The 18,461-nt window shown below is 36.2% G+C and overlaps 1 protein-coding gene across 1 annotated transcript in view; it reads right to left on the bottom strand.

Moving 5' to 3' along the window:
* The window catches only part of TMPRSS11D (transmembrane serine protease 11D), a 66,680-nt gene that overhangs the window by 19,348 nt on the left and 28,871 nt on the right, over positions 1-18,461 (bottom strand). Inside the window, exon 4 of the mRNA XM_017347526.3 lies at positions 12,540-12,607. Within this exon, the coding sequence (XP_017203015.1) occupies positions 12,540-12,607 (68 nt within the window). The remainder of the gene's footprint in view (positions 1-12,539; positions 12,608-18,461) is intronic.

Below are 18,461 nucleotides of genomic sequence, written 5' to 3'. Positions count from 1 at the left end.
ATTAGATCTCAATGTACAGCACACTAAGGACAGAAATCCTACATGAGGAGTAAGTGCACAGTGACTCCTGTTGTTGACTTTACAAATTGACACTCTTGTTTATGGCATCAGTAATCACCCTAGGCTCTTGTCATGAGCTGCCAAGGCTATGAAAGCCCCCTGAGTTCACCGACTCTGATCATATTTAGACAAGGCCATGGTCAAAGTGGAAGTTCTCTCCTCCCTTCAGAGAAAGGTACCTCCTTCTTTGATGACCCATTCTTTCCACTGGGATCTCACTCACAGAGATATTTCATTTAGGTTTTTTTTTTTTTTTTTCCCAGAGTGTCTTGGCTTTCCATGCCTGAAATACTCTCATGGGCATTTCAGCCAGATCTGCATGCCTTAAGGGCTGATTATGAGGCCAGAGTGCTGTTAGGACATTTGCCATTCTATGGGTCTGCTGTGTATCTCACTTCCCATGTTGGATCATTCGCTCCCTTTTTGATTCTAACAGCTAGTATTTGCAGACACTATTCTTGTTTCTGTGATCCCTTTGGTTCTTAGTCCTATCATTACGATCAGTTGTGAACAGAAATTGATCACTGGGACTAGTGAGATGGCATTGGTACATGCCACCTTGATGGGATTGAATTGGAATCCCCTGGTATGTTTCTAACTCTACTGTTTGAGGTAAGTCAGCTTGAGCATGTCCCGAATTGCACATCTCTTCCCTCTCTTATTCCCACGCTTATATTTAACAGTGATCACTTTTCAGTTAAGTTTCAGCACTTAAGAAGAATTGTGTATTGATTACAGTATTCAACCACAAGTATTAAGTAGAACAAACAAACAAAAAAATACTAAGAGGGATAACATATTAAGCTGCTCATCAACAGTCAGGGTGAGGGCTGATCAAGTCACTGTTTCTCATAGTGTTCCTTTCACTTTAACAGGTTTCCCTTTTGGTGCTCAGTTAGTTGTCACCTATCAAGGAGAACAAGTGGTATTTTTCCCTTTGGGATTGGCTTATTTCACTCAACATAATGTTTTCCAAATTCCTAACAGGGATCACTTTTTAACATTTTTTTTTAAAAAAAGATTTATTTTTCTGAAAGGCAGAATGACAGAGGGGATGAGAGAGAGAGGGGGGAGAGATCTTCCATTCTCTGGTTTACTTTCCAGATGGCTTCAATGGCCAAGGCTGATCCAGGCTAAAGCCAGGAGCCAAGAACTCCTTTTGGTCTTCCACATGGGTAGCAGGGGCCCAAGCACCTTCTACTGCTTTTCTAGGCACATTAACAAGAAGCTGGATCAGAAGGAGAGCAACCAGGACTTGAATTGGCACTCCAATATGGGATACCATATTGCAAGGTTTAGCTTAACCCACTGTGCCATGACAATGGACCCGTTTTTTAATTTCCCTGTATCTAAGTCTCCTCATATGTAAAATGGGTTAGAATGAAGATTATATGAATTAATATGCACAAAATTTTGAGAAAAGTGAATAGCATACAATGAATGCTTTATAAGGTATTAGCTATTATTAGACTTGCTATCTAAAAATAATCTCTTTAAATAAAATTATTAAATGACAAAGTTTCAAATTTATGTAATTCATGTTGTTTTTCTGGTATCTAGATCTATTCATCTGGATAAAACAGCTATTTTGATTTTTGTAGTCCTACCTTAAGAGTTTATCTCCCATTTCAATTAACCACAGAAACTGCATTCCTCACAATGAATTTTGCTAGCTTCACTAAAGATTTTATTTATATAAAATCCACTTAAATTCCACTTTCTCCCATGTAGTTTAGCACCTACCCCACTTCCTCCATCACACATTGTTGGTCCTCTTTTCTGAAAAAGCACATTGGCCCTTTTGGCCCCTTACTTTCATCTCAATGGTCAGTTCTGACTTAATTTATTGCAGATAATAATGTAATATTTATTTAACATATTAAATGAACACCTTTTTGTCCTGATATTCTAAGTTTTGGTAGTTAGCTGTGATAAAGTTTCATAGTTGCTGTTCTTATAGGTAGTTCAGTTGGAAAAACAGACACTGAGAAAATAATTACAACTTCCATCTGTAGCAACAGGGAAGCCTAAATAATTAAAAATTAAAAAAAACTTTTTCATGAGACAACCAGAAATGGTAGATAAAATATAGATTCCGTTTCAAATGTAAAGCTGAATTCACATTGAAAGTAAGGAAAATTTCTGGAGGCCAAAAATTAAGAATGTTAATGTTATATGATAAAGACTAGAATATTTAGCAGGTTTCCATTTGTTATTTGCATGAAATTGGAGATGGGCCCTAGGCTAGTGCAAAATAGGGAGTTTGACTTGTGGTTTTGACTTAAAAACAGGAATCTGAAAACACTAAATTCCCAGTGAAAGTATGAGTTAGGAAAAAAAAAAACTCACCATCTTATAAAAGAAAAAGAAGCTTATGATAAAAAAAGAATTCTCTTCTGATAATTCCTAATCAGCTTTTGCTATATGATTGAATTTACATTAAAACTTGCATATTCCCAAGAACTTTAAGCTAGGAAATTAATTAAAGAAATAATTTGTCCTTGTACTGCTGATTCCTGAAGAGGAGGAAGCAAATGTTCTGAAGAATGTATGCTGAATCCAGGCTGCAGAGGATCCTACTTGGAGAGTGGGATTAAAGGTGGGTGTACAATTCCAGTGGGAAAAGATCTATTATGAGCTATAGACAAAAGATCAAGAAGAGTATTTGCAACAAGTTCACATAACAGAATTCACGGGTAAATAAGTATATGTGAAATGGCTAATGATATAAATGAAGAAATCATATATATGATAATAGCATAAAATATTATCAAAAGAGACCAAGCAAGTTCTCAAAAGAAATAAATGGGATTTACTGGCAGGAAAAACTCTTTGAAATTGAAAACTCAATAAATGGGTTACACAGAATGTTAGTCAAAGCTGAAGGGAAATTAGTTAACTGAAAGGTTAAGATGAAGAAATTACACAGGCTTTAATGTGGAGTAAAAAGATGAAAAAGGATCAAATACAGGTTAAGAGACACAAGAAAACTCAATGCATAAAAAGCAATGCTAAAGAAAAGCACACACACAAAAACACAGTGATATTAAAGAGAAAATGAAAATTATTAGCAATTGTTGAAGATGTGAAACTTCATGTCACAATGAATCTGAAACACATCAAAAATGGATAAATTAAAAGAAAATTCACCTATAAATGCATAAAAATTAAACTGAACTTCAAAGAGAAAGAGAAAAATTTTCAAACAATAAAAGCCAGCTACCGAAGAACATGTTGACTGACAAGAGATTTCTCAATAGCAGCAATGGAAGATCATATATAATTACATCTTCAAAATGCTGAGAGAAGACAGTTGTTAACTTAAGATTTTTATATCCATTAAACTTTTTTTGAGAATAAAAAAAGGACATTTTTCAGACCAAAACCAAACAAGAAGAGAAATTATTACTCATGCACTCTTAACAAAAAATTATTAAGTAAGTGCTTTAGTATGAAGGAAATTGAACTCAGAAGGACAGTGTGAAGTGTAAGAAGAAAGAGGAAACAAAGAAAATGACAAGCTATGGCTGTAATTATTACCTACACTATTATATTCGCTAGTGTGGGTAGTAATTATAATGACTAACCTGAAGACATTAGAAACAAGGTGGAACTAAAACGTCATGAGTAATGACATGAACAAAAGTTCCATGTTTCCTGTATTATTTGGAAGGAGGGTAACGGTTTAAGCCAACTCTTGTTTACATTTTAAGGGCAATAACTGAAGTAATAGAAATAGAATGTACCACTTTTGAATTAGTGAAAGAAAATGAAAAAAAAAAGCCATCCAGAAGAAAGCAAGACAGAAAAAAAAGGAAGCATAGAAAAAGTAGGAGAAAGCAAAAGAATATGAAAGGAGCAACTCCGAAGCTATGTCATAAAGTAATATGTCAATAAAGTTGTCAGTTAAAGGCAAATATGGTCAGAATGTAATAAAAATTAAATCTAGCTATTTGCTTGTTGAAGAAGAAATATCTAACCTGTAAGCACACATACATTTTGAAAAAAAAGTGGATAAAAATATAGTAAGCAAATAACTTCAAGAAAGCCAATGCAGCAATATTAATGCCAGAATAAGAGATTTTAATATTTAAGGCTTTAGGATTGAAAAAAAATCATTAGTTATGAATAAAGAGTAGTAAAATACCCAGATTAAATAAATGATTCATTAGGAAGATATGATTATTCTAAGCATATAGACGGCTAATAATATATTCTCAAAAACAAAAAAATCATCTATTATTTTTCACTTTATGTTTCTGTGTGGGAGCAAACTGTTGAAATCCATACTTAATGTATACTAAGCTGATCTTCTGTATATTAAGATAATCGAAAATGAATCTTGATGTGAATGGAAGGGGAGAGGGAGTGGGAAAGGGGAGGTTTGTGGGTGGGAAGGACGGTATGGGGGGGAAGCCATTGTAATCCATAAATCGTACTTTGGAAATTTATATTCATTAAATAAAAGTTTAAAAAAAAACTTACTATAGAGCTGTAAAAAAATAAAATATATGGAGCAAGGAGAATCAGAAAATCCTAGTGGTGGATTTTGTTTGAATTACATAATTATTGTTTGATAGGAAAGAACAAAATTCATCATCAGCAAGCAGACTGACATTTATATGACGCAATGTATAACATAAATTATATCACACATCTCCAATTTTCCCAGCACCATTTATTGAATAGACTGTCCTTGCTCCAGGAATTAGTTTTAGATCCTTGATCAAATATAAGTTGGCTGTAGATGTTTGGGTTGATTTCTGGTGTTTCAATTCTGTTCCATTGGTCTATCCATCTGTTTCTGTACCAGTACCATGCTGTTTTAATTACAACTGCCCTGTAGTATGTCCTGAAATCTGGTATTGTGATGCCTCCGGCTTTGTTTTTGTTGTACAAGATTGCTTTAGCTATTCGAGGTCTCTTGTGCCTCCATATAAATTTCAGCACCATTTTTTCCAGATCTGAGAAGAAGGTCTTCGGTATCTTGATTGGTATTGCATTGAATCTGTAAATTGCTTTTGGGAGAATGGACATTTTGATGATATTGATTCTTCCAATCCATGAGCATGGAAGATTTTTCCATTTCTTGGTATCCTCTTCTATTTCTTTCTTTAAGGTTTTGTAATTTTCATCGTAGAGATCTTTAACGTCTTTGGTTAAGTTTATTCCAAGGTATTTGATTGTTTTTGTAGCTATTGTGAATGGGATTGATCTTAGAAGTTCTTCCTCAGCCATGGCATTGTCTGTGTATACAAAGGCTGTTGATTTTTGTGCATTGATTTTATACCCTGCTACTTTGCCAAACTCTTCTATGAGTTTCAATAGTCTCTTAGTAGAGTTCTTTGGGTCCTCTAAATAAAGAATCATGTCATCTGCAAAGAGGGATAGTTTGAGCTCTTCCTTCCCAATTTGTATCCCTTTAATTTCTTTTTCTTGCCTAATAGCTCTGGCTAGAACCTCCAGAACTATATTGAATAGCAGTGGTGAGAGTGGGCATCCCTGTCTGGTTCCAGATCTCAGTGGAAATGCTTCCAACTTTTCCCCATTCAATAGGATGTTGGCTGTGGGTTTTTCATAGATTGCTTTGATTGTATTGAGGAATGTTCCTTCCAAACCCAGTTTGCTTAGAGTTTTCATCATGAACGGGTGTTGTATTTTATCAAATGCTTTCTCGGCATCTATTGAGATAATCATATGGTTTTTCTTCTGCAGTCTATTAATGTGGTGTATCACATTGATTGTCTTGCGCACATTAAACCATCCCTGCATACCAGGGATGAATCCCACTTGGTCTGGGTGGATGATCTTTCTGATGTGTTGTTGCATTCTATTGGCGAGAATTTTATTGAGGATTTTTGCATCTATGTTCATCAGGGATATTGGTCTGTAATTCTCTTTCAGTGCTGCATCTTTTTCCGGCTTAGGAATTAAGGTGATGCTGGCTTCATAGAAAGAATTTGGGAGGACTCCCTCTTCTTCGATTGTTCTGAATAGTTTGAGAAGAATTGGAGTTAGTTCTTCTTTAAACGTCTGGTAGAATTCAGCAGTGAATCCATCTGGTCCTGGGCTTTTCTTTGTTGGGAGGGCCTTTATTACTGTTTCAATTTCTGTCTCAGTTATGGGTCTGTTTAGGTTTTCAATGTCTTCCTGGTTCAATTTAGGCAGGTTGCATGTGTCCAGGAATCTATCCATTTCTGATAGGTTTCCCTGTTTGCTGGCATACAAGTCCTTGTAGTAATTTCTGATGATTCTTTTTATTTCTGTGGTGTCTGTTGTTACATTTCCTTTTTCATCTCTGATTTTATTGATTTGGGTCTTTTCTCTTCTTTTTTTAGTTAGTTGGGCCAATGGGGTGTCAATTTTGTTTATTTTTTCAAAAAACCAGCTCCTCGTTTGGCTGATTTTTTGGAATGTTTTTCTTGATTCAATCCTGTTGATTTCTTCTCTGATTTTAATTATTTCTCTTCTCCTACTAGATTTGGGTCTGATTTGCTGTAGGTTTTCTAGATCCTTGAGGTGAATTGAAAGCTCATCTATTTGGTGTCTTTCCAATTTCTTGATGTAGGCACCTATTGATATAAACTTTCCTCTTAACACTGCTTTTGCTGTGTCCCATAAGTTTTGGTATGTTGTGCTGTTATCCTCATTTACTTCCAGAAAGTTTTTGATTTCTCTTTTGATTTCTTCTATGACCCATTGTTGATTCAGGAGCATGTTGTTCAATCTCCATGTGTTTGCGTATGCTCTAGGGATTCCTGAGTTGGTAATTTCCAACTTCATTCCTTTATGGTCTGAGAAGCTGCATGGTATGATTCTAATTCTTTTGAATTTGCTGAGACATTGGATTTCCACGTGCAGAATCATGAAGCAAGACCCCTACCTTACACCTTACACAAAAATCCACTCCACATGGATTAAAGACCTAAATCTACGACCTGACACCATCAAGTTACTAGAGAACATTGGAGAAACCCTTCAAGATATTGGCACAGGCAAAGAATTTCTGGAAAAGACCCGGGAGGCACAGGCAGTCAAAGCCAAAATCAACTATTGGGATTGCATCAAATTGAGAAGTTTCTGTACTGCAAAAGAAACAGTGAGGAGAGTGAAAAGACAACCGACAGAATGGGAAAAAATATTTGCAAACTATGCAACAGACAAAGGGTTAATAACCAGAATCTACAAAGAGATCAAGAAACTCCACAAAAACAAAACCAACAACCCACTTAAGAGATGGGCCAAGGACCTCAATAGACATTTTTCAAAAGAGGAAATCCAAATGGCCAACAGGCACATGAAAAAATGTTCAAGGTCATTAGCAATCAGGGAAATGCAAATCAAAACCACAATGAGGTTTCACCTCACCCCGGTTAGAATGGCTCACATGCAGAAATCTACCAACAACAGATGCTGGCGAGGATGTGGGGAAAAAGGGACACTAACCCACTGTTGGTGGGAATGCAAACTGGTCAAGCCACTATGGAAGTCAGTCTGGAGATTCCTCAGAAACCTGAAGATAACCCTACCGTTCGACCCAGCCATCCCACTCCTTGGAATTTACCCAAAGGAATTTAAATTGGCAAACAAAAAAGAGGTCTGCACCCTAATGTTTATTGCAGCTCAATTCACAATAGCTAAGACCTGGAACCAACCTAAATGCCCATCAACGATAGACTGGATAAAGAAATTATGGGATATGTACTCTTTAGAATACTATACCGCAGTAAGAAACAACGAAATCCAGTCATTTGCAACAAAATGGAGGAATCTGGAACACATCATGCTGAGTGAAATAAGCCAGTCCCAAAGGGACAAATACCATATGTTCTCCCTGATCGGTGACGACTGACTGAACACCAAGAGGGAAACCTGTTGGAGTGAGGTGGACACTATGGGAAATGGTGGCTTGATCAGCATAGCCCTGACTGTTAATGAACAACTAAATACATTATCCCTCTTAGTAGTTTTTTTTTATCTGTTCTACTTAATATGACTGGTTTAGATCTGTAATTGATGCACAGTTACTCTTAAGTGTTGAAAAATTAACTGAAATGTGATCCCTGTTGAACATGGTGGTGGGAATGGGAGAGGGAAGAGATGTATAATTTGGGACATGCTCAGGCTGACTTGCCCCAAGTGGTGGAGTTGGAAGCATACCAGGGGATTCCAATTCAATCCCATCGAGGTGGCATGTACCAATGCCATCTCACTGTTCCAGGTGATCAGTGTCAGATCACAGTTGGTCATGGTGAAGGGACTGGGAGTCAAAGGGAGCACATAGACAAGTCTAGTACCTGCTAACGCTAACCGATGGAGTAAATAAAGGGGAGAGTGATCCAACATAGGAAGTGAGAATCTCAGCAGACTCATAGAATGGCAGATGTCCTAACTAGCACTCTGGCCTCAGAATCAGCCCTAAAGGCATTCGGAGCTGGCTGAAAAGCTCATGAGAGTATTTCAGGCATGGAAAGCCAAGACACTCTGGCAAAAGATCTCTGTGAGTGAGATCCCAGTGGAAAGAACAGGCCATCAAAGAAGGAGGTACCTTTCTCTGAAGGGAGGAGAGAACCTCCACTTTGACTATGAGCTTGTCTAAACAAGATAAGAATCGGAGAACTCAGAGGGCTTCCATAGCCTTGGAAACTCATGACTGGAGCATAGGGAGATTACTGATGCCATAGACAGGAGTGTCAATTGGTAAAGTCAACAACAGGAGTCACTGTGCACTTACTCCTCATGTAGGATCTCTATCCTTAATGTGCTGTACATTGAGATTTAATGCTATAACGAGTACTCAAACAATATATTTCACTTTGTGTTTCTATGGGGGTGCAAACTGTTGAAATCCTTACTTAATGCATACTAAACTGATCCTCTGTAAAAAAAAAAAAAAAAAATTATCAATTCCCAACTTGACTCTCACTGGGATTAAACATGACAATAGGTCTGCTCTGATTTCATCATCATTTTAAAAAATCATCTATTATTTTTCACTTTATGTTTCTGTGTGGGAGCAAACTGTTGAAATCCATACTTAATGTATACTAAGCTGATCTTCTGTATATTAAGATAATCGAAAATGAATCTTGATGTGAATGGAAGGGGAGAGGGAGTGGGAAAGGGGAGGGTTGTGGGTGGGAGGGACGGTATGGGGGGAAAGCCATTGTAATCCATAAGTCGTACTTTGGAAATTTATAAGCATTAAATAAAAGTTAAAAAAAAAAAAAAAAAAAAAAAAAAGATGTACAACATTTAAAAAAAAAAAAAAAAATTATATCACACATCTCAAGGAAAATGATTCAAATGGAAAAAATTAAATCCAACATCCACTATACACTGTACATAAACTTAACTCCTGAATATGAATAGTGAAAATTTAAGGATTTAAAAAGAAAATATGGGAGAGTATATACATACATACTCCCTTTCTTCTTCACATTTAAAATACAGTCCTGTCAATTCTACCTTAAATAATATACTTTAAAATTGCTTTTCCACAATAAAAGATGCTATAAGCAAAGATGAAAAATATACCATATGTAGGGAGAATATATTTGGAACTCAGAAAATGGAGAGATGTACCTACTGTAAATACACTACTCCTACAAATACATTGGAAAGATACTAAGAAACAATAGAAAAAAACAAAAAATGAATATGTAATTCAAAGCTGATGTGTCTTTACTGAGTGATAAACAGTATTAATAATGCTCAGACAGGACTAAATATGTTATGCCAATTAATTCATTTGATCTTCACAATAATCCTGTTATTATCAAAAGAAAACAGAGGCACCATTAAAGCTAAGTAATTTATCAATGGTCACACAGCTAATAAGAATCAGCACTAGAATATGAACTTAAACAATTTGGCTCCAGAACCTATATGCAATACTATTAATGAAGTAAAACTAAAGAGTAGCTTATTGCAGCCATTGGACTGGTAAGAATGAAATTAAAGCTTTACTATACCAAATATTAGTGAAGATGTGGAGCAATAGTGTCTTTCAGACACTGTTGATTGAAATGAAAATTTCCACAGCCTCTTTGGAGAAATCTAGAAATTTCACTTCTAGGTATATACTTTTGAGAAACTCTCTCATGTTATACATGGAAAGAATATTCATCATAGGATTATGTGGAATTCAAAAGCTAGAAAATATTAATACAAGGCAAATGTTGAATGAATAAGCTGTGGTAAGTTTATACAATAACAATATAATAAACAAATGTGCCACAGTTAAAAGTGAATAAGCTTAGGTTTAGTTTATTTTTAACATAAAAATAATTTGAACAAATTTATAGAAAGACACTGGACAATACAATTTACATGCAGTTGGAAAACATTCAAAACAATCCTATATGTCAGTTGTGTATATATTCATATACAGGTAAAACAGAACAGAGGGCCACAGCAGAGAGCTGGACTGGAAGAGGAGCAACCGGGACAGAATCCGGTGCCCCGACTGGGACTAGAACCCCGGGGTGCCGGCACTGCAGGCAGAGGATTAACCTAGTGAGCCAGAGTGGCGGCCCTAAAGTTTTAATTGAATAAAAGCTAGTGGTAGGAGAAGGGAATGGCACTGTGGTGAGATACATTGATGACTTCAATCATATTTTTGAATTTTTATTTCTTAAATTAAGGTCTAAAAATACAACATGTTTCTTAGACAAATATGGATATTTGATAGAAGGCATGTATTTGTTTATTATTTTCATGATGTTGTTGATACTCAAAAAGTTTCATAATAAAAGTGTCTGGGGTAGCATTGACAGAAAAGGGTCATTTCATCTTAGACCTGAACTATGAGTAGGAAATGACTAGATGAAGGTGAACGAATCATAGCATCTGCTTTCTGTATTTTGAGAGTTTCACATCTTGGGACCTTCCTAAACCTTGTGAGATTACTGCTCCAGATTTCTTTCTTGAGCAACTAGGTTGTAAGTGATGCCCTTGATGGGACTAGGCAACACTAGTGGCATGAACTTTAGTGGGATAGAAATAAATAGCAGTTCAGGTTTGGATATATTAAAGTTGAATCATCTGCAAGGTATATCCATGGGATGACATCATGTGAATAGCTGTGTCTACTCATGTCAGTAATGGAAGGGGACTGCCCAGAGATACATGAGGCTAATCAGTGTATGCATGGCAATGAAGATCCTGAAAGGAGAGAATGTGAACTGAATATACAAGAGGCTCACAGTGCAATCTGATGTTCAGCAACAGCTGAGGATTGTACAGTGATGGAATTAGAGGTAGCAAAGGACATTGAGGACCAGTGGCTGCAAAGGTAAGAGGAACATCAGAGGTATGTGGAGTTACAGGAATCAAGGCATGACACTGTGTCCAGGGCAGACCATCAGTGCTAAACACTATTGAAAGGTCCAAGAAGAGAGGTAACATGATTTCCTTGGGTTTTGTGATTTGAATGTCATTGTTGAAGTTGGCAACAGCAATTTGTATTTTGTGGTGCAGTCAGAAGTCAGACTGCAGTAGATTGAGCAATAAGTGATAAGTGAACAAAACAAGAGAAAACACAGATGGCTCATTTAGTTCTTCAAGTTTTGAGGGCATAAGTCTTTGAGCACTAGTGACTGGTACAGAGGCTTTCACTAGAAAGTTTAATGAGAATGAGCTCTGAATTGACTGAAATGTGTCTTGAAAAATATACATACCATGGACTCTTGCTACTCTTCTATGTCCTCATGCAAATTTATCTGAGTTACTAGGTGACTCTTCAGGGAATAAGAAAAATAAATTTTCTTGTGATGTTAGTATTTGAGAAAAAATAAAATCCCTCTATCTAACAAATAACTTTTGCATATTCTTTGAAGGACTGAGGCATGTTGGCATTAAAGGCATTTATGGGAGGGTAGGTCAGGGTGGTTATTTCACATCACATCACATGGACAGGACATATTTAACTAAGGCAGGAATGGCAAATAACTAGTACACATATGGCTATCCACCTATTATTAGTGAGCGACAGACATATATTGAGTTTGGCCACAGAATTTTTTTTTTTTTTTAGCATTCCTGGAAGATAAAATCAAAAGGCCACTTCTGATGTTAGTTGTGATGTCATGATCTTGGATGGATACTCCCAGCAACACAGCATTATCCAATTGCCGGGGGCACTGTTTACATAGACTGCACTGTAAATGAAGTCCACTGGATTAATACAAAAGGTTGGTCCTGTTACTATACTTTCACTTCAACTTTCCCTCCACCCTTTCCTCCTTCCATTTTAAGAATTGGAGTAATATGGTTATTAGTAACTAGATAGAACATATATGCCACCATGTGGAGGGGGTTGGAAGAGGGGGAATATTGTTTGTTAAGTTGCCCAGCATACAACTTCTGTAATGCAACAAATTGTGCAAATGTGTGATTCATTATCCATGCTATGAATAAAAGTCAATTGGTGTAAAACTGCATCTATGCTTATGTGTTTTTCATGTAGTTCCACTCACCTCAGTTTGACAACATGAGCTCTAATGAACTGATTTCTTAAGTTTGATCCTTGGAGTGTTTGACTAATCTGTAGAGAGAAAGTAAAACAAAATCTCTGTAATTGCAATTCTCTCTTCCAACCTTGCAACATGGAACTGATGTTAGTGAGGAGTAAAGACCTAAATTTTCAGTTGAGTTTTGTTCAGTTTCATCACTAACCACATGGAATTCATGTAGGTAAGTTATATAACTTTTTGGTGCAGTGCTGATTTTTTCATTTATTACACAGAGATGATACCGGATATGTTGAGTCTTCACTAGTAGTCATTCTAAACACATTGGGTATTTTACTCGATGGGAGGTTATGCTATATGACTTGCTAGCTGTTATTAAGAGGGTTTGGCAGAACCCAAGCTAACACTGAGAAAGTATCCTTATACAATTGGCAAAATGTAACCTACCAACTTTTTTTTTAATGAGTGAAGACAAATTGAATCAGATTAAAATGAATGGTGATGAAAATCTCTCTGTGAAAGGAAAGCAGTCAAAAGTATGCAGAAATAATTTATTTGTGAATAGCTGACTACTACAACTCAGAATCTAAGCATCTACTTTTAGTAAACTTTACATTCAGTCATTGGCCTTTTCTCTACTTCCAAAATCATTAATATGTTCAAATGAATTTACTTTTGCAAGTTTTGTAAGCTGTACTTTTGACACATGCAATACATTGGAGAAAAAGCAAATAAACAATTAAAAAAAGGTAACTATTTTATGTTTTCCCTCTATTGTGGAGGTGTGTGAGACAAAACTAGTTTGTATCCTGGATAGTTTAGAATATTGTCCCTCAGTAATATGAGTATTCATAATAAGAAAGATATTGACTATTTAAGTAAATTCTAACAAAGGGAACATAATTAAATCAACAAGTAGAACAGGTCAAAAAGGACTACATAGAGAATGTAATAGTCACCTATTTCTCATTTTTAGAGGGAAAAGGTCTTATTAGCTTTCCATGATTATGTTGGATAGTGTAGTTTTGTTCATATTATTCATGAGCTGAATGAAAGGAGTAATGCTTTGTGTTATTTATCATGTTCTGTTTACAATTTTCTTTTTGTTTCCTAAAAAGATCTGGAAAGTTCAGACCTTGAGGATAAAATAACCTATGAGACAACATGATCCATCCATTATTTCAATGGTCTCCAAATATTTTTGATTATACACTCCTATAGTTAAAACATCTTATACATGGCCGGCGCCACGGCTCACTAGGCTAATCCTCCGCCTTGTGGCACTGGCACACCGGGTTCTAGTCCCGGTCGGGGCGCCGGATTCCGTCCCGGTTGCCCCTCTTCCAGGCCAGCTCTCTGCTGTGGCCAGGGAGTGCAGTGGAGGATGGCCCAAATGCTTGGGCCCTGCACCCCATGGTAGACTAGGATAAGTACCTGGCTCCTGCCATTGGATCAGCGCGGCGCGCTGGCCGCGGCGGCCATTGGAGGGTGAACAACGGCAAAGGAAGACCTTTCTCTCTGTCTGTCTCTCTCTCTCACTGTCCACTCTGCCTGTCAAAAAAGAAAAATCTTGTGCATGAGTAGCCAAAACAGATATATTGACTTATAAATTATAAATTATATAATGTAGTGAAACTGTACATTTAACAATGGATATTATAAAATTTATTTACAAAATTAGCAATTAAAAACTTATAAAACATACACTTGTTTTATTCTCCTTATTTTTAAATTAATATTTTCCATGTATAATATGACTGGATAGAATTTATAACTTATAAACAGTGATAAAGAGACTCAAGGACTTAATTCTAATTTATTTCAATATTTGATTTTAAGCACAAGGGAAGTTTTCACATAACTATGTAGCTACAAATGCATGAGGTTTATTGACAGAACTAACAGATCATGCCACTAAGTTGTCGGTATTACCCAATTTGACAAGCTTTTATTGAAATTAAGCAAATGACTTTCTATTTTCTAAGATCAAACAAAATGAAAGGCATTACATCTTATATATTTTTTTAAATAAATGTGTTTAAAATTCACTAAAAATGACAGTTAATTCTTTCCCCAAATTTTTTTGTATGTAATGACTAAAAGCACTTTTATCAGTAATATACTTTACATCATTTTCAGTACAACAGTACAAAAGAAAACACAGTCATCTAATGGTGGTCACATTTTCAAACATTTTCAAGCTCTTCTCTGCAGGGCATGAGTTTACTTAAAAAGCAATTAATATCTCATATTTTGAAGAAATAGGTATGTATGTGTGTGTGAATGTGTGTGGCATGTATTAAATATCTTCTAAGGAGCATACCACTGACTTGTATTACATTATCTGAAACTGTGATTTTTTATAAAGAATACAAGAGGTGCAAATTTTCATGTTTTCTTATGTTTATTCATTTCTGTGCTTACATATTGCCTTCAAATTACATGTTTTAAAATTTATTTTTATTATGTGGGATTCCTCTCAGTCTCCCTGCTGCTTTGGGGGAGATTTTAGTTTACTTTTATACTGGATAATATAAACTTACTGTTGTAAACTATCACTGACATCGCCAAGTGAAGGTAAAAGTGTGCTGGAGCCTAGAAGGTCAACCCCACATGCCATTTCCACCCTCCCCTCGACCCAGGACTCACTGTGTTGAGCATCTGACATAAAACCCAAAAAGGGTGCCCATGTCAATCCATCTGTTAAATAGTAACAAAGCAAAGTTTCTTCCCTTCTGCTTCTCCAAAATATTTTTTAAAAGAGAAACGTATGAGTGATCTTGGAATATTTTCTTCTATCACTCCACTAAATTGTTGGTTCTTCCGCATTTCTCCTACACAACCCCATCTTGGAGACTCCTGTGGACTCCAACTTGACTATAATCATGCCATTATTTTTGTGTCCCTAGGCCTTAGCACAGGAACTGACAGAATATAGGATTAATTTGTTCGCTCATTAAATGTTTGAATGTCTAGTATGTGCTTATTTCTCTTGCAGGCATAAAGTCACACTCAATTTTGATAAATGGATATGCTAAAATGAATTTTTTTCCAAAAACACTGAAGATATAATTGAAGTGATAAGATTAATTTTGAATTAATAATACATTCTTTCTTTTCCTCTGTCTTTGTGAGATTGCCACTAGATGCATTTAGAAAAACGACAATCTGTTGGAATATCAGCCCTGATAGAAAAGAAGAGTTGAAATCATTCAGTTGATCCTAGATATGGCTCCTGATTGTAGTCTCTTGTTTTATTTGCAGAAACCCATTTAATTAGAAGGAACTCATAAGTTTGAATGCATGTACTTTGCAAACAGGTGCTTCATTATTTCTAAATGGCCTTGTTCATCTATTCAACAACAGTATTTGAGCATCTCTTGTGTTCCACCCCCGTCTGTCAGCTATTGGAATACACATAGAGGGCCCCGCAGTCACATAACTTACCAGGAAAGACAGGCACTAGTTAAATGCTCATATACTAGTAAATTATAATCCTGATAAATGCATTAACATAGTAGAATGATTGGATCCAGTCCATGATATTAGAGCGACTTCTCAGAGGAAATGCCTCCTGGGCCAAACTCTTCTGGAAGAAGCAGAGGGCAGGCAGAGAAAGCCTTATGGGTGGAGTGCCTGGCACACTCACAGTCTCATGGCAGCAGCCAGCAGGTGGCATTGAAGGAATGATAAAAGGGCCAGGGCTACTGCACCATGGAAAAAAGCACCTGGGCTACAGTGGTAGAAAAGGCCTGACCATGCAGGTCTTGTCGACATGAGAAAGTTTGAGTCTTTATTGTAAATGACTGGAAGCCACTGAACTGTTTTCAACAAGAGGATAGTATAATCAGATTTACAACTAGAGAATGATCTCTCAGGCTGCCTTTGGCTAATCAGTTTTACAGAAGGAATAATGCAATTAGACAAACTATTTCTGATGCTATTTTGATATTTCAAGATAGAGATGATGGCCTGGATAGGTGTGACAGCAGTGGATATGGACAGAGGGAATGGATTTGGGGGAAATATAGGGCGTAAAATCTACAGAGGGTGGTGACAGACTGGCTGTTTAGGATGATATAGAAAAATATTTCAAGGATGAAGACTAAGTTTCTGGTCCAAATAATTGAGTAAACACCATTGCCAAGGACTTTGAATTTGACTTCAGAACATAGTATTAGTTGAAGTTTTGTGAAATAGCTTGGTGGATTTACCAAGGTGACAATTGGGTGCAAAGATCTGAAGTGCAGAAGGAAGGTTTAGGCTGGAAGTTAAAGAAAGTCATTGATGGTTGAAGCAAGGGACACGGATGAGCTCATCTGGAGATAGACAATGGTGTGAGAGGAGAGGAGAGGAGAGGAGAGTGTACTTCAGGCCTTAAGGAATTTCAGCATTTAGTGGCTGTGCCGAGGAGCAGGAGTCAGTAAAGGACACAGAGGAGTGGCCAGAGTGTTTAGAAAGATAGGTGACTAGGGGAGTATATGCCGTCTGAGAAAAATCACAGACTTTTTAAGTTAAAATGTAGTATGAAATCATCTAAACCAACTACTTAATTTCACTGACAAAGAAACTGAGGATCAGAAAAGAGAAGTGAGGCAGCTGCAGCCTCTGGGGAGTGAACCAGTGGATAAAAGACCTCTCTATCTCTCCCTCTCTGTAACTTTGACTTTAAAAACAAAAAAGTGAATGAATGAATAGATAAATAAATACATCTTTTAAAAAAGAAAAGAGGAGTGCATTGCTTAGTGTAATAGAAAATTCTGAGACGTATTAAGTCATGTTGTCTGTGGGACAAGGATAATGATGGTACTCATGTTCCTACCAGGGAATGATATGACCCTTGGTCTTGAGATCAGGAGACTCTGACTTGAAATCTGTATCTACCACTTTCTGGTTCAGTGTCCTTTGGCATGTGTCTTAATCTCACAATCTTTTTGTTTGTTTGAGAGGAAAAGGGATAGAGAGAGGGAGGAGGAGAGAAACTCTCTTATCGCTAGTTTACTCTCTAAATGGCTGGGACTAGGCCAGATATCAAAACTGGAAGTCAGAAACTCAATCCAGATCTCCCAAGTGGGTGACAGGGGCCCAAACTGTTGAGCCAACACCATTGTCTCCCAGAATGTATATTAATAGGAAGGTGGAATCAAGAGTAGAGCTGGGACTAGCACCCAAGCACTCTGGTATGGATTGCTGGTTTCCCAACTGACTTCTGAACTTCTAGGTCAACCACCCACTCCTCACTATGTTTACTCATATCCTTTCTTTATGGCTGTTATGAGATGAAAGTTAGATCATATGTAGACATGAAAACATTTGTAACATAGAAAGCACTATATAAGTATTTTTCATGTGTTTTAAATATTCAAAGAGCTCTAACAGAAGCTTAATGTTTAACACAATGTTTTGGGATCTCCACTTAACTGTTTTGGGAAAAGCTGCATACTTGCTTTAAACAAAAATTACAGATGAATCGAAGATTAAATTATAATGAACTAATAAAAGAATAAAAATAAAATGTGGATGAGTATTTTAAAGAATATTTGGAGTGGAGAAAGCCATTTTTACCACAATAGAGAGAAATTACAAAAATGACTGATAACTTTGGCTACATAGAAAATTAAAACTTCTATTTGGCATTAAAACAGCAGTGTAAATAAGATTAAAAGTTAAATCACTTATTAGAGAAATATGTGCAACATGAATGAGAGACAATGTATAATATTTTAATAACCAGAGTTTTTTTCAAAAATCACATAAAAATGCAAATGAGATAGTAAAAAAGGCTAAATTAATGACCAGCCAATTCATAAATAAAATTATAAAAATAAACTATTCATATATGAAGACAGATTAAATCTCAATTGTAATCAAATAAATACAAACCAAAAAATGAAATATTGCTTTTTACCTATTGAACTAGAAGTAATT

Source organism: Oryctolagus cuniculus, chromosome 8 (assembly GCF_964237555.1).
Source record: "Oryctolagus cuniculus chromosome 8, mOryCun1.1, whole genome shotgun sequence".
Classification (NCBI taxonomy): Eukaryota; Metazoa; Chordata; class Mammalia; order Lagomorpha; family Leporidae; genus Oryctolagus; species Oryctolagus cuniculus.
This window is presented reverse-complemented; position numbering and strand designations above follow the sequence as displayed.